At 38.0% G+C, this 26,095-nt stretch overlaps 1 protein-coding gene across 8 annotated transcripts in view; it reads left to right on the plus strand.

Moving 5' to 3' along the window:
- RFX3 (regulatory factor X3) overlaps positions 1 to 26,095 on the plus strand; it is a 337,765-nt gene that overhangs the window by 285,272 nt on the left and 26,398 nt on the right. For all 8 annotated transcript variants that reach the window (XM_070794588.1, XM_070794586.1, XM_070794585.1 and 5 more), the window contains 2 exons: positions 6,996 to 7,204; positions 21,424 to 21,577. In XM_070794588.1, the coding sequence (XP_070650689.1) occupies positions 6,996 to 7,204; positions 21,424 to 21,577 (363 nt within the window). The remainder of the gene's footprint in view (positions 1 to 6,995; positions 7,205 to 21,423; positions 21,578 to 26,095) is intronic.

Here is a 26,095-nt window from a genome sequence, read left to right on the forward strand (position 1 = left end):
CTCTGTTTTCTTTCAAAACAGATCTTTTAATGAAAGGTATCCAATGTTTTTCTTCTTAATTAGGATCATCATATTTCTTTTCCAAAGTTACATCAATTCATAGGCACATCTAGATTCACAATGTCCTGAAAGAGGAGAGTTTTACTCAGCTATCGGAGAAGGCAATGGCACCCACTCCAGTACTCTTGCCTGGAAAATCCCATGGACGGAGGAGTCTGGTAGGCTGCAGTCCATGGGGTCGCTAGGAGTCGGACACGACTGAGCAACTTCACTTTCACTTTTCACTTTCATGCATTGGAGAAGGAAATGGCAACCCACTCCAGTGTTCTTGCCTGGAGAATCCCAGGGATGGGGGAGCCTGGTGGGCTGCCGTCTTTGGGGTTGCACAGAGTCGGACACGACTGAAGTGACTTAGCATTAGCATTAGCATTACTCAGCTATAACTTTACTGCTCCTCTGTTTTGTGGTTAAAGCCTGGGAAGATTTTTAGTGCTAGACTGCAACATATGTCACCAGGGTTTGCTGAATGATTAATAGAGTAAGGACAACCACAGTCATTGAAGATTGGTAGGCAAGAGTCAAAGCTATGGTAGTTGTGTGTGGATGTGAGAGTTGGACCATAAAGAAAGCTGAGCACCAAAGAATTGATACTTTTGAACTATGGTGTTGGAGAAGACTCTTGAGAGTCCCTTGGACTGCAAGAAGATCCAACCAGTCCATTCTAAAGGAAATCAGTCCTGAATATTCATTGAAAGGACTGATGCTGAAGCTGAAGCTCCAATACTTTGGCCACCTGATGCGAAGAATTGACTCACTGGAAAAGACCTTGATGCTGGGAAAGATTGAAGGCAGGAAGAAAAGAGGACAACAGAGGATGAGATGGTTGGATGGCATCACCAACTCAATGGACATGAGTTTCAGCAAACTCCAGGAGATAGTGGATGATGGGGAAGCCTGGTGTGCTGCAATCCATGCAAAGAATCAGACATGACTTAGCAACTGAACAGCAATAACATACACTAAAATAGGTATTATCAAAAAGACGAATAATAGCAAATGTTAATGAGGATGTGGGGAAATGGGAACCATTATACAGTAGTAATTGGACTGTAAAGTGCTACATCCACTTTTAAAGCAGTATGGCAGTTTCTTAAAAGGTTAAACATAGAGTTACCATATGATTTGGCAGTTTCACTCCTAGGTACATACCAAGAAAAATGAAAACACATCCACCTAAAAACTTGTTCTTGGATATTCCAGCAGCATTATTCATATTAGCCACATTAAAGTGGGAACAACCCAGATGTCCATTAACTGATGACTATATAGACAAAACATGGCATTTCACACAATTAAATGTTATCAGACAATAAAAAGAAATGAAGTTCTGTTCTGATACATCCTACAACACAGGTGAACATTACACTAACTGAAAGAAACCAGATACAAAGGACTTTATATTGCAAGATTCCATTTATATTAAAAGAGCAGAATAAGCAGATCTATAGAGACACACAGTAAATTCGTGGTTACCTAGGTCCTGTAGACTAGGTGATTGGGATATAATAGATAAGGAATATGTCATTTCTTCTTTAAGAAATGAATACATTTTAAAATTAATTGTGGTGATAGATGTACTACTCTGTGAATATACTGAGAGAAGCTATTGAATTATATACTTTTATTGAATGAATTGTTTGCTATATGAATTACATCTCAATAAAACTGTGTTAAAAAACAATAGCATTGCTCAAAGATAAACTATTTCTCCATTTCCTACAAATTTTAATCTACAATTCTGGGCTCATTTTATCATTGAAAATAAAAGTAATATTTGGGCTTGATTAATTTTAGGGCTAGGATTTAGAAGTTAAGTTCATTCTAACTTTGATGAATTTGATTTGGTCTTCTAATGTGCATAGTTTTTCTTAAATCTATATAAACATTTGTTTATATATATGTGTATATATATATATACAAACATACATACATACACATACAAATTCATAATCTCCATAAGAACAAACTCATGTTTACAAATCCATTAACTTTACATATTTCAGTGGAATTTACATTACCTGATTTTAGTGGGAATATTAAGAGCTCATACAGTATTGTCTTAAAATGTATACTATAATGTTAATTTCAAATCTTCATTCAGAAAAGATATGTTTAAAAGTACCTTAAGAAAAGTTGAAATGGTAAGGAAACTTCTAGTCTCAAAAAGTAATATAAGTTTAATAACAAAAAACATATTAAGACTGATTCCTGATAAGATCTGAGAAAGATTTTAAATTTTCTGTTAACATTATTTTCATTTGTATAGTTGTGTGCCTGAATCCTGTGAAGTGTTTACAGAAATGAGTTCTTCCTGGCTATAAATGCCATCCTTGGCAACATTATTACATATAAATGGTTAGTTATACATCTTTACTATGCTCATTCTCATCCTCTCTACTTACCAACTTTGAGGCTACCTTTTCCCTTCTTTAAGTACCAGATTTTTCTGGGTTTTCACAGAAGTTATTAGTGCTGAAACCTGTGTGCTCAAGTATCTATCCTCCAAGGCCTCCTTCCTTCAGTTCAGTTCAGTTGCTCAGCCGTGTCCGACTCTTTGCCCATGAATTGCAGCACGCCAGGCCTCCCTGTCCATCACCAACTCCCGGAGTTCACTCAAACACACACCCAGGACTGATCTCCTTTAGAATGGATTGGTTGGATCTCCTTGCAGTCCAACGGACTCTCATGAGTCTTCTCCAACACCACAGTTCAAAAGCATCAATTCTTCGGCCCTCAGCTTTCTTCGTAGTCCAACTCTCACATCCATACATGACCACTGGAAAAACCATAGCCTTGATTAGATGGACCTTTGTTGGTAAAGTAATGTCTCTGCTTTTAAGACCATGAACACAGTGGTAGCCCTGCATTTCCCTCTACATTTTACTTCTCACCACTCTTGTTCAGTACGTAATCTTTCTCAGGTTAACATATTTGATTTTAATTCCCTTCTTTCTTTCCTTTTCTGTTTCACATTTTGCCTGGTTTTCTGAGTCCCCTGGTTTTCTCAGTCTTCTAGCTCCCATTCCACCTTCATCACCATCTCCTGTTCATTTGAAAATTGTCCCTGTCCCTGTGAGATTAACCTCAGTAAGACTGAAACATGTAAGGATGATGCTCTTGTAATAAGGAAACTTTAAAACAATGAAACCACATGTAAGGGTCAATATTTTAATGCTCTGAAAGAAAAGTGAAAGTGTTAGTTGCTCAGTTGTGTCTGACTCTTTGCAACCCCATGGACTGTAGCCTGCCAGGCCTCTCAGTCCATGGGATTTTTCAGGCAAGAATATTGGAGTAGGTTGCCCATTTCCTTCTTCAGGGGATCTTCACGGCCCAAAAATCAAACTTGGATCTCCCACATTGTAAGCAGACTTGTTACCGTCTGAGCCACTGTCTAGCCACCAGGGAAGCCTCTGTCGTCACTTCATCATTCTCTAATCAAATCTTTTCCTCATGCATTCAGGATAACTTTTGCTATTGCAATTATAATTGGTTTTCTGTTTAATTGATAGCATTATAGTAGTATTGCTTTCCAATTCTTTTGTGTGTAAATGGATAGTTTTTCAAGTACAGTATGGGCTAAATATACTTGGGTTAGTTAACCTGATAACCTAACTTTTGCATATACTTGTGTTTCTGTATTTAAAAGAGAATCTGATTTTGAAGTTACTGACTCCTTATCATCTTGGAGATATTTATTTCCAAGATAATATCTTTAGTTTTCATTCTTACCTTTTTCCACTAAAGAGTTAAAATATCCAAATTCCTTCACAAGGGAGTATTTACAGGGTACTTAGCTGTTAGTCGGAGAAGGCAATGGCACCCCACTCCAGTACTCGTGCCTGGAAAATCCCATGGATGGAGGAGCCTGGTAGGCTGCAGCCCATGGGGTCGCTACAAGTCGGACACGACTGAGCGACTTCACTTTCACTTTTCACTTTCATGCATTGGAGAAGGAAATGGCAACCCACTCCAGTGTTCTTGCCTGGAGAATCCCAGGGACGGGGGAGCTTGGTGGGCTTCCGTCTATGGGGTCTCACAGAGTTGGACACGACTGAAGCAACTTAGCAGCAGTAGCAGCAGCTGTAAGTATATTTTCAACCTTGAGAGCAGTAAAATGAAACATAGTTTGAAAAGCCAGAATAATGTCCTGTGGCTTTATTTCTCTAAGCTTAGTCTTAGATTATCATTTTCTCTTGGCAAATCTAACTGTAGGAAGTAGTGAGTTTGATTTTATGTTAAATGAAATTAAATTCTTCCAAGGATACCAGTAAGTTCCTTCTGTTCCTTGCCAATACATAAAACATATCTCTCACAGTGGCTTCCCATAGAATTTCAGTTTTACAAGATGAAAAAGGTCTAATGTACAGTATTGAGCATAAGTAGACACTCATATTGTTGTTGTTTTGTAGTCGCTAAGTCATGTTCAAGTCTTGTGACCCCTGAGAATCTGTGGGATTTCCCAGGCAAGAATACTGGAGTGGGTTGTCATTTCCTTCTCCAGGGGATCTTCCTGACGTGGGATTGAACCCACGTCTCTTGCATTGGAAAACAGATTCTTTACCACTGAGCCATCAGGAAATCCCTAACACTCCTATGCTGTATACTTAAAAATGGTTAAGATGATAAGTTTTATGTTTCTTGTTTTATACCATAGACCAAAAAATGCTTAGATGTTTTTGGATTTTAAAAAACACACACACACAAAACCCAGCATCCCCTGTCTTTTTCTTGAGGCCTAAATTCTTCACTCCTTGTCTGCATCCCAGGTGGTGCTAGCGGTAAAGAGCCCATCTGCCAATGCAGGAGACATAGAGATGTGAGTTCAGTCCCTGGGTTGGAAAGACCCGCCCCCCCACCCACAGGAGAAGGGCATGGCTACCCACTCCAGAATTCTTGCCTACAGAATCCTATGGACAGAGGAGCCCAGGCTACAGTCCATAGGGTCACAAAGAATTGGATATAACTGAAGCAACTTAGCATGTACCCAACTTCTTCCCTGGGTGCTCTCCTCAACTGTTGAACTGATATAAAATTTCTGGGAGTCATTTAACTGTATTTTGAAAGATCTTAACTATTCTTATGTAAATCTATTATATAGAAATAAGTAAAAAAAAAATAAGTAAATAAGTAAAAAATAAGTAAAAAAAAAAAGTAAAGATGTAGTTACAAGATTGCTAATTCCAGAAGCATTATTCCTATGAGTAAAAATTTGGAATGACCATAAACGTGCAGCCATGTGGAATTGACTTTGTAAATAATGGTGTATTCATGTATTGAAGCAAATTGAGTCATTGAACAATAAATGTAGCTCCTCATTTGCCTATATATAAAGTGAAACTAAGAAAAATATCAAGTAAAATATATAATATGTTCCTCTTTTAAAATAATATATATACATAAATATACATGCGTATGTATATATTACATGTGAACAGTTTGGAAATTAGCATGTTGTAGTTCTCTCTTACTGTTGGCATTTTAGATACTCTTAATATTTTGTTTTTTTTATTTGTACTTTCAAATTTAATGTCGTATTTTAGTGTACTTAAAATACTCAAAAGTGATACTTAGGAGGTAAAAATCTGAAAGCCTTTTTTATTAATTAGATAAGAGAAGGAAGGTTAGTAGATGGCATCATCAGCTGGGAATTTGGAAGAAGCCCTAAATTTCCCTGAGAAAGAAAAATGAATTGAGTTTAGCCATTTTCTATTTGAAGTGCCTCCCAGTTGAAATGTCTTTTGAGTAAGGTAAAGTCTCTGGGGTCAGGAGAGATCCTGGAATCAGAGGGTGGAGATTAGGGATTGATTCACTTGAAAGGTTGATTTAAATAAATTTGTCCTCTGAGAACCGACAGATTGAAAGCTATACAGACTTTTCAGAAAAACACACACATATTGATAAGGTTTTACATATAGAATTAGGACCTTCACAGACACCCCTCCACAGAACTCTACATTGAAAGTATTATCTGGACACAGTGAACCTAGCTTAAAAATTCTTGTCACATTTCACTTCTCTAATTTTATGCTTGGGGAAAATGAGGCCCACGTAGGTTAAATGAATTGCTTAAAATCAAGTTAGTGGATTCAGGCCCTATGTTAAAATCCATGTCTTCACTCAAATATTATATTAATATTATCAGATAATTATATTCTGACCTGAAAGAGTATAATATTTTTTAATCTTAAAATGCAGCATAGCACTAGAAACATGGTAAAACTTATGTCAACCACTGAAAATTAACCTTAAAAGTTTCTATTTTCATCCCTATTACCAAACATGAAACTTTCCCATCAGAACCAGAAGGAAATCAAATGTCTTCGTAGGTAGCATCCCTACATTTTCTCTAATGTATTTTTGGTTATTGTTACTGTTGTTTTCGGGTCTGTGAATTAATTTGCATTTGTAGCTTTTACCTTGAGAGTCCTTGGGACTTCACTTTCTTTCCCATGAAACTCATACCGCATGTGCTTCTGCCTTATATCATTCATTGTTTGTTTTTGTCTTAATCCTGAGGGGCCACTTGTGGCCAGTTGAATCTATTTATCCAATCTGACTTACCCTAAATCTTTTCAAATGAATTGGCTTTAGTTTTATCTGATTGAGAAGTAAAAGAGCATAAAAACTAAAAAAAGACTCTACATATGTTAAGTTCAGGCTCCTCTTCTTCTTAAGTAATGATATATTTTAGTCTTTCACACAGACTAGCTAATGTAGAACACCAAGTCATACCTTTATGTCACATCACTTTTTCATGCACAGAAGTGATGTTAGTTTCCTTAACAACTGCCAAGTGGTCATTCATTTTTCTTAATTCATTTAATTGTTTTGCACTTTCAATATAGTTTGCCATTCATGCATATGGTTTGTGTGCTGACATTCAATGAAAAAATGCTGACTTGAACTTGTCCTTTGCTTTCTGTGTACTGTCCCAGGAGCAGGCTTCCTGGGTGTGCCAGTGTGATGACAACATGGTTCAGAGACTAGAAACAGACTTCAAGATGACTCTTCAGCAGCAGAGCACCCTGGAGCAGTGGGCAGCGTGGCTTGACAATGTGATGATGCAAGCACTGAAACCCTATGAAGGAAGACCCAGTTTTCCTAAAGCTGCCAGGCAATTTCTGCTAAAATGGTCTTTCTACAGGTATCATCTTGATTTTTCCTATTCTGCAATTATGTATGTACATGCTTCTCAGAAAAAAAAAAAAAGAGAGAAGAGTGAGGAGTTTAGTATGTAGAAACTCGCTCGTGATTATCTTCAGCCCAGCTCGTGACTACAACATCATGGAATTGGACCAGGAGGGTTTTGGAAATAAAATTTCTGCTGGGAAAGGAAAGCCTCTTATTCAGAGCCCTAAAAGTTCTCAGATGGGAACATCAGAGATTCCCGTCTCTGATGGGTCAATCTCTAGAACATCAGTCTAGATAATGTGCGTAACAAGAGTCAGGAAAGTCCTCCTTTTGGCAAACATGTATCATTTACGCTTTTCACCACTCTTCTTTTTATTCTCTAGTTCAGGGATTCTCAAACTGTCGTTCCCTAGACCAGTAGCATCTCTGTTGCTTGGAAACACATTAAAAATGTGTATTTTCAGACCCCTCGCCAAACCTACCTTAATCACAAATTGCAGAGGAGAGGCCCAGCAATCTATGCTTTTTCTAAAAGTTCCGTCCAGGCAATTCAGATGGATTCTCAGAAAAATCTAGTTAATTTTTTAATTTGATCAATTAAAATTGTTTTCAAAGCTAGCTGCACCTCAGAATTAGTGGAAAGAAAAACAAAGCTCCTACCTACCTCCCAAAACTTACTCAAAATCATGGTGGTTAGAAACTAGTATTTAGCAGTAGAGATAATCAGAAATTCTTTTTTTTTTTTTTTTCCAGAAAGGTTACTCCTGGTGATTCTAATGCATAGCTAGTTAAATATCAAATAATCTAGTAGATAATTCAAATGAATTGCTTTTGGGCTAAAATAACTTATAAATAAATGTATTTTTTTTAGACATAGAAGAACCCCAGAATAGAAAAATTACTTTTCAGTTCAGTTCAGTACTCAGTCATGTCCAACTCTTTGCAACCCCATGAATTGCAGCACGCCAGGCCTCCCTGTCCATCACCAACTCCCGGAGTTCACTCAAACTCATATCTGTCGAGTCTGTGATGTCATCCAGCCATCTCATCCTCTGTTGTCCCCTTCTCCTCCTGCCCCCAATCTCTCCCAGCATCAGAGTCTTTTCCAATGAATCAACTCTTTGCATGAGGCAGCCAAAGTATTGGAGTTTCAGCTCCAGCATCAGTCCTTCTGATGAATACCCAGGACTGGTCTCCTTTAGAATGGACTGGTGGGATCTCCTTGCAGTCCAAGGGACTCTCAAGAGTCTTCTCCAACACCACAGTTCAAAAGCATCAATTCTTTGGCATTCAGCTTTCTTCACAGTCCAACTCTCACATCCATACATGACCACTGGAAAAACCATAGCCTTGACTAGACGGACCTTTGTTAGCAAAGTAACGTCTCTGCTTTTGAATATGCTATCTAGGTTGGTCATAACTTTTCTTCCAAGGAGCAAGCGTCTTTTAATTTCATGGCTACAGTCACCATCTGCAGAGATTTGGAGCCCCCAAAAATAAAGTCTGACACTGTTTCCACTGTTTCCCCATCTATTTCCCATGAAGTGATGGGACCAGAGGCCATGATCTTCGTTTTCTGAATGTTGAGCTTTAAGCCAACTTTTTCACTCTCTTTCACTTTCATCAAGAGGCTTTTTAGTTCCTCTTCACTTTCTGCCATAAGGGTGGTGTCATCTGCATATCTGAGGTTATTGATATTTCTCCCAGCAATCTTTATTCCAGCTTGTGCTTCTTCCAGCCCAGCGTTTCTCATGATGTAGTTTGCATATAAGTTCAATAAGCAGGGTGACAATATACAGCCTCGACGTACTCCTTTTCCTATTTGGAACCAGTGTGTTGTTCCATGTCCAGTTCTAACTGTTGCTTCCTGACCTGCATATAGGTTTCTCAAGAGGCAGGTTGGTAGTCTGGTATTCCCATCTCTTTCAGAATTTTCCACAGTTTATTGTGGAAAATAAACACGGTCAAAGGCTTTGGCATAGTCAATAAAGCAGAAATAGATGTTTTTCTGGAACTCTCTTGCTTTTTCGATGATCCAACGGGTGTTGGCAATTTGATCTCTGGCTCCTCTGCCTTTCCTGAAACCAGATTGAACATCTGGTAGTTCATGGTTCACGTATTGCTGAAGCCTGGCTTGAAGAATTTTGAGCATTACTTTACTAGCGTGTGAGGTGAGTGCAATTGTGCGGTAGTTTGAACATTCTTTGGCATTGCCTTTCTTTGGGATTGGAATGAAAACTGACCTTTTCCAGTCCTGTGGCCACTGCTGAGTTTTCCAAATTTGCTGGCATATTGAGTGCAGCATTTTCACAGCATCATCTTTTAGGATTGAAATAGCTCAACTGGAATTCCATCACCTCTACTAGCTTTGTTCATAGTGAGCTTTCTAAGGCCGACTTGACTTCACATTCCAGGATGTCTGGCTCTAAGTGAGTGATCACACCATCATGATTCTCTGGGTCATGAAGCTCTTTTTGGTACAGTTCTTCTGTGTATTCTTGCCACCTCTTCTTAACATCTTCTGCTTCTGTTAGGTCCATACCATTTCTGTCCTTTATTGAGCCCATCTTTGCATGAAATGTTCACTTTGTATCTCTAATTTTCTTTCTTTTTTTTTTTTTTTGGTTTTTATTTATTTATTTTTTTGTCAAAATGGAAAGTTTTTTTTTTTTTTTTAAGAGATCTCTAGTCTTTCCCATTCTTTTGTTTTCCTCTATTTCTTTGCATTGATTGCTGAGGAAGGCTTTCTTATCTCTCCTTGCTATTCTTTGGAACTCTGCATTCAGATGCTTATATCTTTCCTTTTCTCCTTTGCTTTTCGCTTCTCTTCTTTTCACAGCTATTTGTAAGGCCTCCCCAGACAGCCATTTTGCTTTTTTGCATTTCTTTTCCATGGGGATGGTCTTGATCCCTGTCTCCTGTACAATGTCATGAACCTCCGTCCATAGTTCATCAGGCACTGTCTATCAGGTCTAGTCCCTTAAATCTATTTCTCACTTCTACTGTATAATCATAAGGGATTTGATTTAGGTCATACCTGAATGGTCTGGTGGTTTTCACTACTTTCTTCAGTTTAAGTCTGAATTTATATATGATATCAAATGTTGTGATGAGCCATTGACCATAGGTCTACTCAAGGGTTTAAAAACAGACCCTGTGCAAGTTGGCATATATACCATATATATGGCATAGGATGGAATTGACAGATGGAATTCCATTTCTTAAGATGTTAGGTAAATTATATTTTTGACCGCAGCATTTACTCTTCTGGTGAGAGTTCATTTCTTTTCTTCTTTAGATCATAATGAGCTTTCTAAAAGCCATATCTACTTTGAACTTCAGGCAGTCCCTAATTTAATTCCTGTGCAACCATGCGCTCATCAAATTGTGGCTACAGGACCTACCACTGACTGTGGCTATGGGTATATTGTGGTCGTCATCTGGACATCAGTAGTGAATCCAAAGCGGTTGTGAGGAGAGATGATATGCAAATAAGTAGCAAAGTTTAGAGACTAGTAGAAATTGTGAACCTGCTAAGCCCAAATTATAGGATTTCCATCTTGTTTTGATTACCTTTATAAGGATTGAACCAAAGATTCCATTATCATGGTAGAAGGTTTTTATTGTGACTTCTTTCTTTTTCAGTTGATTTAGTCCAATTCTTATTTCTTAAACTGAAGTAGAGTTGATTCCATATATGTTTAATTAGGAATTAAATTATCCTTACATCCTGAAAATGATTTTCTAGTGTCTGCGTACCTGCCCAGTCAAGTCTGACACTTTGCAAGCCCATGGACTGTAGCCCTCCAGGCTCCTCTGTCCATGGAATTCTCTAGGCAAGAATACTGGAGTGGGTTGCCATTTCCTCCTCCAGGCAATCTTCCTGACCCTGGGATTGAACCCATTCCCAGAGTTAAATAAATGCTATGAAAGAAAGCCTAGCAGTGGTGGTGGTGTTTTGTTTTTATTTTGGAATGGAGTAACTCCACCATTTTGTCTCTCATATATGTAATATTTTTAGCCACAGGGTTTGTAAAGCACCTTATTAAGGTGCTATCTAACTCTATGACCCACTGATATGCTTCATTAAAGCCAGCCCTGGGTTTAGATCTGGGTGTCAGTGAGAAATGTGTTGCTGTTTTCCCTTGATATATGGGAAAGATTTGGAAAACAATATCACAGTATTCTCAAAGTAGATGTAGCAATAGTAGTAGTATTAATGGAATTCAAAATTTTAACTTGGGCACATTTCTTTAAAAGATTTCAGATATTTTCCCATTTGTTTGCAAGTTGATTTCGTGCATCTTTTTTTTCCTCAGAAAATCATATAGGTGGTATATATGCTTCATGAATGATAAAACAGATGTTATACTAGCTGTTGCTCTAAAACCTATAGGGGCAAAAGCACAGTACATCCTCTATATCAGAAAAACCAAAGGTTTTTTTTCCCTCCTGTTCTTACTGCTTTCTTATGCAGTTACCTCAGACTTGCCCTTATTCGTCCCTGAGGATTTTTTAAAATCTGTTTAGTAGATATGGTTTTAGAAATACACACCCCTGGAGCCTTTGTCTCCACAGAGATCTGTCGCGGTATCTTGAAAGGAGAGAAAATTACTTACTCGTGTTTCTTGTTCTCTGCAGATATACAAACCCAGTAGATCATCACTTGCCTGCCCTCTGTCTGCCCTGAGTTGGGGATAATGGCTTGTTATTATTAGACACTATTATGGTTATTATTTTCATTTCAAAAAGTCTTGAAGGTATACAGTTCAGTCAGGGCTACAGAAGGAAAGACATTCAGAAAGATGCATACCTCCTGCTGGTAGGCGAAGTCAATAGCTTGGTAATGTAGAAGACTAAAATCTGACCTGTTTTTTACTGAGGCATAAGAACATATTGAGTAATGAAAACTTCATTCACAAACAGAAGGAGTGTTACAGAGTATTTTTTAAATGTTTTTGGCTTTGTAATAAGAATTTTGCAGTCACATATACCAACCGTTCATTTTCTGAAGTTGATTAATTCTAAAATTCTGTGTATAGATTCACACGTATATACAAGAAATGGACTGGCAGAGAGTCGTGATAGCAGTAGTGGACATGTTGCTGCAAACACCCTCTGCTCCAAATGGGGGTCTCTTCTTGCCTAACTTGGCTTTGAATGTCTACTGCTGGCTTCCTGGGAGGTGGAAAAAACATTGCCCAAGAAACATATCTAACTCTATGACCCACTGATATGCTTTCTTGGGCAGCAGTGCAGAAGTTAAGTGGGCCGTTTCTCAGCTTGGGTGTTTTGTGAATAACAGAACACAGAATTCCTCAGGGCCACCCTGAGGGTCAACCAAACATCCCATTTTTAAAGAATTAAATGTATAGCTTTGATACAATAACTTGAAAGGGAGCACAGAGAACCTAGTTTGCCTACAGCTGAACAATATATAAATCTTCCAGTTTTGGAATTAGCTGTAAGCACTGTTTGAGGAGAGTTCACATGGTGGAGTTGGGGGGTGGGGGGTGGAGTCACAGATCTCACCTTTCTTTTTAGGAATGTGTGATGTCTTCCCAAATACATAAAGAGGTGGATTGAGTATCGTGTGTTCAAGTATATGTTTTAATTTTCACGCCATGAATTACGAAGATACATACACAAAGGTGTTTCTCATCTGTTATAATTAACAGTTTTAACTCCAGTTTTAAAGAGTTGAGTTCATGGTAACTTAGCAACATGAAATTCAGTGGAGTCAATTTTGTAACATGTCTTACAGAAATCTGAATCAGACAATAGGTTTCCAATTAAACTGTTAATTGTGTCATTTGATACTTCGCTTGTAGGGCAGAGGCCCAGCACAGAGAGCAGAAAGTAGACATAGACATTATTAATAATATAACATAATAATATTACATTATTATATTAATAATATAATTCAACTGATTCTCTTCTAAACATATGACAATAATTTCATAGCAGATTATCAGTACTTTCAAAAGTAACTATTATAACTGAAGGTCAGCACACTTTTTTTTTCCATTTTCCAACAGAATTTTGTGTTACCTATGTCTTTATGCTGCAGTAAGGTGATTGCCTAGTTGTCAAAAAGTTTCCAAAACACTTGGGATAGAATATGAAGCCTTTATGATGGCCTACAGACCCTCCATGGTCCAGCTGCTAGTGATTTCTAGTCCCATTATATATATTCTCTTTGCTCATGTCTTCCCAGCTGCAGCTTCTGGGCTATTCTTTCAATAAAACAAACATAGTTCTGCCTCAGTCTCAGCATTGACCTCAACATTTGCTCTCCTTTCTGCTAGGAAAGTGCACGTGTTCACATGGCTTACTCCCTCACTTCAGTCTCATTTCTGCTCACTTATCACCTCCTCAAAAAGTTTTCCTAACACCCTGACTTTAAGTGCCAGAGCCCATCACTCTGTAGTCTCTTCACCTGATTTACTTTTTTCAGAGAATTTCAGTTTAGTTCAGTCGCTCACTCGTGTCTAACTCTTTGTGACCCCATGAATCGCAGCACACCAGGCCTCCCTGTCCACCACCTACTCCTGGAGTTCACTCAGACTCAAGTCCATCGAGTCAGTGATGCCATCCAGCCATCTCATCCTCTGGCGTCCCCTTCTCCTCCTGCCCCCAATCCCTCCCAGCATCAGAGTCTTTTCCAATGAGTCAGCTCTTCGCATGAAGTGGCCAAAGTACTGGAGTTTCAGCTTCAGCATCATTCCCTCCAAAGAAATCCCAGGGCTGATCTGCTTCAGAATGGACTGGTTGGATCTCCTTGCAGTCCAGGGGACTCTCAAGAGTCTTCTCCAACACCACAGTTCAAAAGCATCAATTCTTCAGCGCTCAGCCTTCTTCACAGTCCAACTCTCACATCCATACATGACCACAGGAAAAACCATAGCCTTAACTAGAGGAACCTTTGTTGGCAAAGTAATGTCTCTGCTTTTGAATATGCTATCTAGGTTGGTCATAACTTTCCTTCCAAGGAGCAAGCGTCTTTTAATTTCATGGCTGCAGTCACCATCTGCAGTGATTTTGGAGCCCAGAAAAATAAAGTCTGACACTGTTTCCACTGTTTCCCCATCTATTTCCCATGAAGTGATGGGACCGATGCCATGATCTTCGTTTTCTGAATGTTGAGCTTTAAGCCAACTTTTTCACTCTCCACTTTCACTTTCATCAAGAGGCTTTTGAGTTCCTCTTCACTTTCTGCCATAAGGGTGGTGTCATCTGCATATCTGAGGTTATTGATATTTCTCCCGGCAATCTTGATTCCAGCTTGTGTTTCTTCCAGCCCAGCGTTTCTCATGATGTAGTTTGCATGTAAGTTAAATAAGCAGGGTGACAATATACAGCCTTGACATATTCCTTTTCCTATTTGGAACCAGTCTATTGTTTCATGTCCAGTTCTAACTGTTGCTTCCTGACCTGCATACAGATTTCTCAAGAGGCAGATCAGGTGGTCTGGTAGTCCCATCTCTTTCAGAATTTTCCACAGTTGATTGTGATCCACACAGTCAAAGGCTTTGGCATAGTCAATAAAGCAGAAATATATGTTTTTCTGGAACTCTCTTCCTTTTTCCATGATCCAGCAGATGTTGGCAATTTGGTCTCTGGTTCCTCTGCCTTTTCTAAAACCAGCTTGAACATCAGGAAGTTCACGGTTCACGTATTGCTGAAGCCTGGCTTGGAGAATTTTGAGCATCACTTTACTAGCATGTGAGATGAATGCAATTGTGTGGTAGTTTGAGTATTCTTTGGCATTGCCTTTCTTTGGGATTGGAATGAAAACTGACCTTTTCCAGTCCTGTGGCCACTGCTGAGTTTTCCAAATTTGCTGGCATATTGAGTGCAACACTTTCACAGCATCATCTTTCAGGATTTACTACTACCTAACTTTATAATTTATATCTACTCTGTTTTTATCAACCATCTGTCCTACTAGAATGTGAACTCTGTTGAAACCAAACTTTTGTCTGACTTGCTGTAGAACAAGACCCTGACACACAGTAAGAACATAATATCTATTGAATGAATGAAATTTAATTCTCTTGGAAAAAAGAAATTGGCTTTGTATTTCTTTTACAAATACCATAAAGCTACTCAATATGAATATTCTTCTCAGTCATTTACATTATTTTGAGGGAAATATAAAGGCCTAAAAATTGGATTTAGATATAGATATAGATATATATATAATTCATTCTGTATCTGTCATATCTTTCCCTGTAAAGATTTACTGACATTCAACTGACACAGGATTGTTTTTCTATGTTATAATAAATCTCTTCTTTTAAAATAAACCATTTTTATTATGAAATTAGTATATACTCACTTTAGAAAACCTGAAAAATACAAATACTGGACAAAGAATAAACTTAAATCATCTATAATTTACTACCCAGAAAGACCAATGGTAAAATGTTTTCTTTCAGTTTTATATAAAATTGAGATCCAGTTGTTTATCAGAGTTTATTATCTGTATTTTTCCCTTAACATTATACCTCAATCATATCTAAAGAAATATAATTTTGAATGTCCTTCCAATATTCCATTTTGTATAAAGTGGCAACCCACTCCCGTGTTCTCACCTGGAGAATCCCATGGACAGAGGAGCCTGCAGTCCATGGGGTCACAGAGTCAGACACGACTGAAGCAACTTAGCAAGCACTCATGCATACATTATTTAAACATTCCTTTTGTCTCTTATTCTTGAACATTTATGTGGGTTTTGGTCTTGCAGTACAAATATAAAACATACGTTCATGCTTATCTTTATATAAAGTTGCATGTTTATCTTCAAATAAATTCAAATAAATTGGCAGTTTTAAGTTGACTGATACTATTTTAATGAAGTATGCTGTCTTGAGGCTAATAAGTATTAACCATTCCCATTTATTTAGAGGTGGGTCTTTTTTAAGAACTTTACAGATAGTTTCTGTGTTAAATGGGCTCATATCACACGTTTTCCTTCTTTCACTTAGCATTTTATTATAGACATCTTTCCGTCTTACTGCCTTTATGTGTAATCTCTCTCATTTCTTTAAAGTGAGTGAAATTGCTCAGTCATGTCTGACCTGCTTTGTGACCCCAAGGACTATGACTCTCCAGGCTGTTCTATACATGGAATTCCTCAGGCAAGAATACTGAAGTGGGTTACCATTCCCTTTCCCAGGGGGTCTTCACAACCCAGGGGTCAAACTGAGGCCTCCTGCATTGCAGGTGGATTCTTACGATTTGAGGTACTCAGGAAGCCCAATTTCTTTAATATATTGTATAAATTTCCATATATGAATGAGCCATTTTTTACCTAGTATCTTACAAATGGTTATTTAGTTTTGCCCCCTATTTTCTCAGTAATATAAATATTGCTGCAATTAAAACCATCTTTGCTCATTTGTGTAAATTTCTAGAATTAGAACTGCTAGGTGAAAGCATTTGTGCATTTTTAATTTTGACATTTGTTGCCAAATTTCCCTTCATAAAGGTTTTGTGAATTTATGCTTGAAGAAACAATAAATGAGAGTTCTTTCCCCATAACCTCTTCAATGCTGATCTTTTAATTTCTTATAGTATAATAGATAATATACGGTATCTTAATTTAATTTGTATTTCTTTTAATTTTGAATAAGGTTAATCATATATACTTGTTATGATTCCCTTAGAAGAAATGGAATAGCCATCATAATCAACAAAAGAGTCCAAAATGCAGTACTTGGATGCAATCTCAAAAATGACAGAATGATCTCTATTCATTTCCAAGGCAAACCATTCAATATCATGGTAATCCAAGTCTATGCCCCAACCAGTAACGCTGAAGAAGCTGAAGATGAACAGTTCTATGAAGACCTATAAGACCTTCTAGAACTAACACCCAAAAAAGGTGTCCTTTTCATTATAGGGGACTGGAATGCAAAAGTAGGAAGTCAAGAAACACCTGGAGTAGCAAGCAAATTTGGCCTTGGAATACAGAATAAAGCAGGGCAAAGGCTAATAGAGTTTTGCCAAGAGAACGCACTGGTCATAGCAAACACTCTCTTCCAACAACACAAGAGAAGACTCTACACATTGACATCACCAGATGGTCAACACCAAAATCAGATTGATTATATTCTTTGCAGCCAAAGATGGAGAAGCTCTACACAGCAAAAACAAGACCGGGAGCTGACTGTGGCTCAGATCATGAACTCCTTATTGCCAAATTCAGACTGAAATTGAAGAGAGTGGAGAAAACGACTAGACCATTCGGGTATGACCTAAATCAAATACCTTATGACTATACAGTGGAAGTGAGAAATAGATTTAAGGAACTATGGACAGAGGTTCGTGACATTGTACAGGAGACAGGAATCAAACCATCCCCAAGAAAAAGAAATGCAAAAAAGCAAAATGGCTGTCTGAGGAGGCCTTACAAATAGCTGGGAAAAGAAGGGAAGTGAAAAGCAAAGGAGAAAAGGAAAGATATACCCATTTGAATGCAGAGTTCCAAAGAATAGCAAGGAGAGATAAGAAAGCCTTCCTCAGCGATCAATGCAAAGAAATAGAGAAAAACAACAGAATGGGAAAGACTAGAGATCTCTTCAAGAAAATTAGAGATACCAAGGAAACATTTCATGCAAAGATGGGCTCAATAAAGGACAGAAATGGTATGGACCTAACAGAAGCAGAAGATATTAAGAAGAGGTGGCAAGAATACACAGAAGAACTGTACAAAAAAGATCTTCACGACCCAGATAATCACGATGGTGTGATCATTCACCTAGAGCCAGACATCCTGGAATGTGAAGTCAAGTGGGCCTTAGGAAGCATCACTACGAACAAAGCTAGTGGAGGTGATGGAATTCCAGTTGAGCTATTTCAAATCCTGAAAGATGATGCTGTGAAAGTGCTACACTCAATATGCCAGCAAATTTGGAAAACGCAGTAGTGGCCACAGGAGAGGAAAAGGTCAGTTTTCTTTCCAATCCCAAAGAAAGACAATGCCAAAGAATGCTCAAACTACTGCACAATTGCACTCATCTCTCACTCTAGTGAAGTGATGCTTAAAATTCTCTAAGCCAAGCTTCAGCAATATGTGAACTGTGAACTTCCAGATGTTTAGGCTGGTTTTAGAAAAGGCAGAGGAACCAGAGATAAATTGCCAACATCTGCTGGATCATCCAAAAAGCAAGAGAGTTCCAGAAAAACATCTATTTCTGTTTTATTGACTATGCCAATGCCTTTGACTATGTGGATCACAATAAACTGTGGAAAATTCTGAAAAAGATGGGAATACCAGACCACCTGACCTGCCCCCTGAGAAACCTGTATTCAGGTCGGGAAGCAACAGTTAGAACTGGACATGGAACAACAGACTGGCTCCACATAGGGAAAGGAGTATCTCAAAGCTGTATATTGTCACCCTGCTTATTTAACTTATATGCAGAGTACATCATGAGAAACACTGGGCTGGATGAAGCACAAGCTGGAATCACAATTGCCGGTAGAAATAGCAATAACCTCAGATATGCAGGTGACACCACCCTTATGGCAGAAAGTGAAGAAGAACTAAAGAGCCTGTTGATGAAAGTGAAAGAAGAGAGTGAAAAAGTTGGCTTAAAGTTCAGCATTTAGAAAAGTAAGATTATGGCATCTGGTCCCATCACTTCATGGCAAATAGATGAGGAAAAAGTGGAAACAGTGACGGATTTTATTTTTCTGGGCTCCAAAATCACTGCAGATGGTGACTGCAGCCATGAAATTAAAAGACCCTTGCTCCTTGGAAGAAAAGTTATGACCAACCTAGACAGCATATTCAAAAGCAGAGTATATTACTTTGCCAGCAAAGGTCCATCTAGTCAAGGCTATTGTTTTTCCAGTAATCGTGTATGGATGTGAGAGTTGGACTATAAAGAAGGTTAAGCACTGAAGAATTGATGCTTTTGATCTATGATGTTGGAGAAGACTCTTGAAAGTCTCTTGGACTGCAAGGAGATCAAACCAGTCCATCCTAAAGGAAATCAGTTCTGAATATTCATAGGAAGGACTGATGTTGAAGTTGAGACTCCAGTACTTTGGCCACCTGATGTGAAGAACTGACTCATTGGAAAAGACCCTGATGCTGGGAAAGATTGAAGGTGGGAGGAGAAAGGGATGACAGAGGCTGAGATGTTTGGATGGCATCACCAACTCAATGGACATGAATTTGAGTAAACTCCAAGAATTGGTGATGGACACAGAGGCCTGGCGTGCTCAGTCCATGGGGTTGCAAAGTGGCAGACATGACTGAGCGACTGAACTGAACTCCAACATTCGTAATAGTGTAGCAATAGCCAGTTTTTTTAGGATCTCACACACATTATCTCACTTGACTCTCAAGCTAATTTTGAACCTTAAAATGTTGAATGATATACAATCAAGATCATATAGTGGTTAATGTGGATCTGACTCCAAACCTGTGGATGAAAAACAATGTTTTTTTTTTTTAATCTTTTTAGTAAGTAAATCCACAGAAGGAGAGATTCTCTGCCATCTTATTGTAACACCTATTCTTGGTTGCCATAACCAAATGAGAGTGAGAAGTTCAGCTCCTCCTGTTCTGTGTATTAGGATCATAATCACTTATATTTGAGTCTTGTCCTATTCATTCATAAGTTTATTTCACAACCTTTAACCCACTCTATCTTTGAAATAATCACATAAATTAGATAAGGCCTAAATTATTGCTTTTATTTTCACCCAAAAGGAAAACACTCTCGAGGAAATGGTGTTTTTTGAGATTGACAGTGAATTAATGAAAAACCAGAATCAGAATTCAGGGCTTTAGGGCTTTAGATGTACAATGGTGATCTGTCACTTGCCAAGTTGAATGTGTAGAATCTGATGCATTAGTAGCCACTATACAATTAAGGTTAAAAGTGAAAGAGAAAACAAAAGTACAGTCTTCTGTATTTCCATCTGTCCAGCATTTTACAGTTCTTCATTGCAAAATAAGGCTTAAGAATATCGTTGTTTGTTGTTCAGTCACTAAGTCATGTCTGACTCTTTGTGACCCCATGCACTGTAGCCTGCCAGGATTCTCTGTCCGTAGAATTTCTCAGGCAGAAATTCTGTAGTTGGTTGCCATATCTTTCCCCAGGGGATCTTCCCAACCCAGGGATCAAACGCACTTCTCCTACATTGACAGGTGGATTCTTTACCCCTGAACCATCAGGGAAGCCCTTTAGCGATATTAACCCATACATTAGTGAGATTCTCTCTCTTCCTTGTATCTGAGAATATAATGGCTATTTTAATTTGTGTAGGACAAAAACCTCTAGAGAAAGACACTAAATGAAAGTGAGGAGAAACACTCACATACACACACATACATCCTACTCTGACTCTAAGTTAAAAATATTAAGATTTGAAGTGCGTGGTCAAGCTTAATAATTGACATGTTTTCAATGAAGCCAAAATTTTATTTTGACTTACTTCTATTTTGAGTATAATAGAGTGTATTTTTAGTACTTAATTAAAAATATATTTCATATTTTGGTATGTTATAGTTACACATTCATATTTTTCAAGGTTATGCATTTTTAATTGACTTTATTATGCTCTTGCTAATGGGAGAATCACTGTAATTTAATGAAAATCAGTACAGAAGTAGAATCATTTAATAAATTTGCCTTCCAACAAAAGTTGCAAGGATCCCTGTATGTCCTCTCCTACATTCTACATTGCCACATCTGGGAACATTGCTTAGTATATTTGTAAACTTGCTTGTGTATTTGTAAACATTGCATAGTGTATTTTGTAAACTTAGTCAGGGACAAATTCATATTTTTCCCAAAGTGTACCTCAGAAGTCATTGAGAGATGGTGATACAGTGTTTACCCATCATCATAAGACTTTCACTTTGAGATGCTTTTTCTTATGGTGATGAATTGTCACCCTTCCAAAAATCTTTTCTTTTAATTGATTCTGAGCAATTTGTCAACTTGCTTATGATAGTAAAATGGTTTTTCCCAGTGAGTGCCTATCTAGTTCTCATAAGGATCTAGTCAAGTCCTAATGAAGATTACCTCTTTGCCACTCTGTTTGAAAGAGTTAAGCCAGCTGCTTCACTTGTGAAATTATTCCATGGAAAGGCATGCACTATACCAATCTGTTAGACCTATAACTTCTTTTAATGGGAAAAGTAGGCTGAACGCGAATCCTGGTCACTAACCACTGGCTGCATCTGTGTCTTTTCTCTTGGAACAGCTCAATGGTTATTCGGGACTTAACTCTACGCAGTGCTGCTAGCTTTGGCTCCTTCCACCTGATCCGTCTACTCTACGATGAATACATGTTCTACTTAGTAGAACATCGTGTTGCTCAGGCAACAGGAGAGACACCCATAGCAGTCATGGGTGAGGTAAGAGAAGCTAAATGAGCTATGACCCACAAGGCTTTCTAAAAAGATCTGAATTTTATTTTAATCTAAATATTAATTACCAAAGCAATGGTTTCTAATCAATGAGTCTTGGACTCCAGAGATCCTGTATAGTTATTTCAGGGAGTCCCTAAATCCCTTTGTTCATATTTTATTAGTCAAAAGATTCTAAGATTGTAGATGATATCATGGAAAAGTACATGGAATATTTCAATATGCTATAAAAGTCTCTATATAAAAAAGCTTGAGAATGACTGGACTTAAAAATCCTTAGTATTACTCAACCATAAAACAGAATCAGATAATGCCATTTGCAGCAACATAGATGGTCCTAGAAATTGTCATACCAAGTGAAGTAAATCAGATGTAGACAAATATATGATATTTATATGTGGAATCTAAAGAAAATAGTTACAAATAAATTTATTTACAAAACAAAAACAGACATACAGACGTGGAAAACAAAATTATGGTTACCAAAAGGAAAGCAGGTGAGGGATAAATTGGGGAATATAGGATTAATAATAATGTAAATCAGGCTTCCCTGGTGGCTCAGACAATAAAGAAGCTGCCCGCAATGCAAGAGACCCGGATTCGATCCTTGGGTCAAGATCTCCGGGAGAAGGGAATGGCAACACACTCCAGTATTCTTGCCGAGAGAATTCCATGGACAGAGGAGCCTGGTGGGCTACAGTCCATAGTACCACAAAGAGTTAGACCTGACTGAGCGACTAACACATAGGTTTAACAGATGCACACTACTGTATATACAGTAGATAAACAAGGTTTTACCATATGACACAGGGAAATTTATCCAATGTTTTATAATAAAATATAATGGAAAAGAACTGAGAAAAAAGTTTGCAGAGATAGATAGATAGATAGATATCAGATCAGTCGCTCAGTCGTGTCCGACTCTTTGCAACCCCATGAATTGCAGCACGCCAGGCCTCCCTGTCCGTCACCAACTCCCGGAGTTCACTCAGACCCACGTCCATCGAGTCAGTGATGCCATCCAGCCATCTCATCCTCTGGCGTCCCCTTCTCCTCTTGCCCCCAATCCCTCCCAGCATCAGAGTCTTTTCCAATGAGTCAACTCTTCACATGAGGTAGCTAAAGTACTGGAGTTTCAGCTTTAGCATCATTACTTCCAAAGAAATCCCAGGGCTGATCTCCTTCAGAATGCCCTGGTTGGATCTCCTTGCAGTCCAAGGGACTCGCAAGAGTCTTCTCCAACACCACAGTTCAAAAGCATCAATTCTTCGGTGCTCAGCCTTCTTCACAGTCCAACTCTCACATCCATACATGACCACAGGAAAAACCATAGCCTTGACTAGACGAACCTTTGTTGGCAAAGTAATGTCTCTGCTTTTGAATATGCTATCTAGGTTGGTCATAACTTTCCTTCCAAGGAGCAAGCGTCTTTTAATTTCATGGCTGCAGTCACCATCTGCAGTGATTTTGGAGCCCAGAAAAATAAAGTCTGCCACTGTTTCCCCATCTATTTCCCATGAAGTGATGGGACCGGATGCCATGATCTTCGTTTTCTGAATGTTGAGCTTTAAGCCAACTTTTTCACTCTCCTCTTTTACTTTCATCAAGAGGCTTTTGAGTTCCTCTTCACTTTCTGCCATAAGGGTGGTGTCATCTGCATATCTGAGGTTATTGATATTTCTCCCGGCAATCTTGATTCCAGCTTGTGTTTCTTCCAGTCCAGCGTTTCTCATGATGTACTCTGCATATAAGTTAAATAAACAGGGTGACAATATACAGCCTTGACGTACTCCTTTTCCTATTTGGAACCAGTCTGTTGTTGCATGTCCAGTTCTAACTGCTGCTTCCTGACCTGCATATATATATATATAGCTAAATCACTTTATTGTATACCTGTAACTACCACAGTATTATAAATCAACTATACTTGAATTAAAAAATAAAAATATTATTGACTGGAAAATAAGGAAGATTGATGCTTCTGATAAGGCTATGGGCTAGGAACTGAGAGGAAAAAGTTAAATATGTATCTTGTTGACTCTATCCAAGTGCCCAGGAAAAGAATGAAGGATAATAACAATGATGATGAAAGTGATAGCTAACATTCCAGGAGCACTTACTATGTGCCAAACATAGTCCTAAGTCCCTTATATATATAATAAAGCATTTAATACATATAACAACGCTTTGAGATAGGTGCTAACTCATACTGTTTTACTGATGAGAATCTTAGGTTCAGGAAGGAAGCTAAGGCACAGAGAGATTAAAAGGTTATATATCTAGCAAGCAGTGGAGACCTCTTTTAAGTATTCAGTCTGATTTTCACACCCATGCTCCTAATCACTAAAGATGTAGAAAAAAAAATTCTCTTCTTCATAATTTCTGGATAGTGCCAAGATGTCATTGATATGTTCAACATATTGTAAAGCTAAAATGCTGAAGTTAATATATACAAGGTTGGTTAATATATTGAGGGATAGATGAACATGCTTATATGATTCAGCACTGGCTCACTTTGTTGTACTGTACTGGATTTTGACTGAATCCAGATTTTGCTAGATTATACCAGATTAGGCAGTGTTACATTTTATCACCCAAAGCAGTCAAGAAGACATACTCACTTTTAAACTATGCATATGTGGTTATTTAAATTAGAAAATAGTAATTTTATAAATATGATGGCAAAGTATAAATTAAAATATATAGTAAAATACCTCAAGGACCTATGTAAGTATCCTAATATAAATAAAATACATGTGAATTTTATTTAGAATGTTGGTTAAAATATTCTACTTTCCCTCTTTAAAATCCCTTGCTGTTTGCTGATCTACATGTGTTTGTATGTTTCTTAATGGTGATTGTGCCTAAATGATGCCAATTATGTATATATGAGAATTAAGCAAGATTCATTTTAGCTTTTGAATTATAAGCAGATCCTCATGTGACCAAAGCAGTCTGAACTTTTCTTAGATTTGACTTCCCCTCAGTGCCTCTTTTCTTAGTTCTTCTCTGATTGTCTGGTTGCAAAATGCCCGATTGGCAAGTAGATTAAATACTATAAACTTCCTTAACCCAGGGCCCAAAAAGTTCTGAAATAGACATCCCTTTTGGTATATTTAACGCATTTGGCACATACCTCCTATGCTCCAGGACCTCTATAACAGGATGACCAGGATAATGATAATAGGGATTCTCATTAATACCATGTGGCTAATCCTGATGGCATGGTCTTTGCTTTCCTTGCATCTTTAAGGAATAAAAGCTGTGGCTGTAAGCCAGTGACATGGCATGAAGACTTAACTACTTCCTCATATGCTAGTACAGGAAGTACTGGCTCACCAGAATTAAAATGGCTTTATAAAGTCTATACTGCCAACAAACATTCTAAATGGCTTTTTTTTTTTACCTTATGTAAACAATGTAAATGAATAAGACACTGCCACATGATTAAAAAATATGACACAAAATCTAGATCAGAAAATGATCTTCTCTAAGATCAAAGATCTAAGCATACCTCTTGATTTCTTTGCTTACTATCTCCTTACTCAGTTTATAGGAAAACCCTCTCAGTTGTCCGTGCTCATCATTATTCAGTCCAAATCAAGTAAAGCTAATTTTACAGGTTTGATCTCCCTATAGCATTTATGCCTCATAGAACAATAAGCCATTATAGACTTGTTAGCTATGGTCATATTATCATATCTAAAATTTCTTGATTCTTGGGGAAAGGAGAAAGAAATGCGAGAGAAAGGAAGGCTGTTTTCCCATGTATCTTTTCATGTGTTACACTAAGTCTACCCTAGAAGTCAGATTGGAGGTAAAAAAGCTTTCATGTGTCAAGGCTCAGCTGTAATCCTAACTACTTAGATGACTTCCATTTCAAAAGAAAAGGTCTAGAAGTGCCTGTGTATACAGTGGGCACGACACCACAGGCCAAAATCCATGGAAATCCATAAAAATTCACCATTACTCTCAATTCCAGCTAGTGGTTTTCAATCATCAGTGATAACAACCACAGTTGTCACTGTTTAGTGTGAGTTTATCATACCCTTAATGAAATTAAGCTCTTGATCTATCTACTAATGGTTCTTTCTCAGTAAACGGCACTCTCCCTGTGGATCAGGTTGAATATGTGAGCGTCATCTTTACGTATCTTTCTGTTTTGACCTGCATGTCCAACCAGTTGCTAAGTCTGCCCTTTCCCAAACTCCACATAGTGCAGGCAGTATCATCTTACGAAAATGCAAACCTGATTGTGTTATACCCTCTTAAAACCCTTTAGTGACTTTATCTTCTGCTAGTTAAGAAACGAAAGTCTTTCTGTGGTATAAGATCTGGCCTTTCTCTCTGATCAAACTCACCCTCTCTCTTCCAGGCCCTTCTGTTGCAATTACAGTAGTCCTTTTTCTGTTCTTACTCAAGTTTTTCTCATCACTGGACAAGTGTGTAAATGGTTGTTTTACCTAGAACTGTCTGCCTGACTCTCTTTGCCCATTCTAACTCTTT

The sequence above is a fragment of the Bos indicus genome, chromosome 8 (assembly GCF_029378745.1).
Source record: "Bos indicus isolate NIAB-ARS_2022 breed Sahiwal x Tharparkar chromosome 8, NIAB-ARS_B.indTharparkar_mat_pri_1.0, whole genome shotgun sequence".
In the NCBI taxonomy this organism is placed as follows: domain Eukaryota; kingdom Metazoa; phylum Chordata; class Mammalia; order Artiodactyla; family Bovidae; genus Bos; species Bos indicus.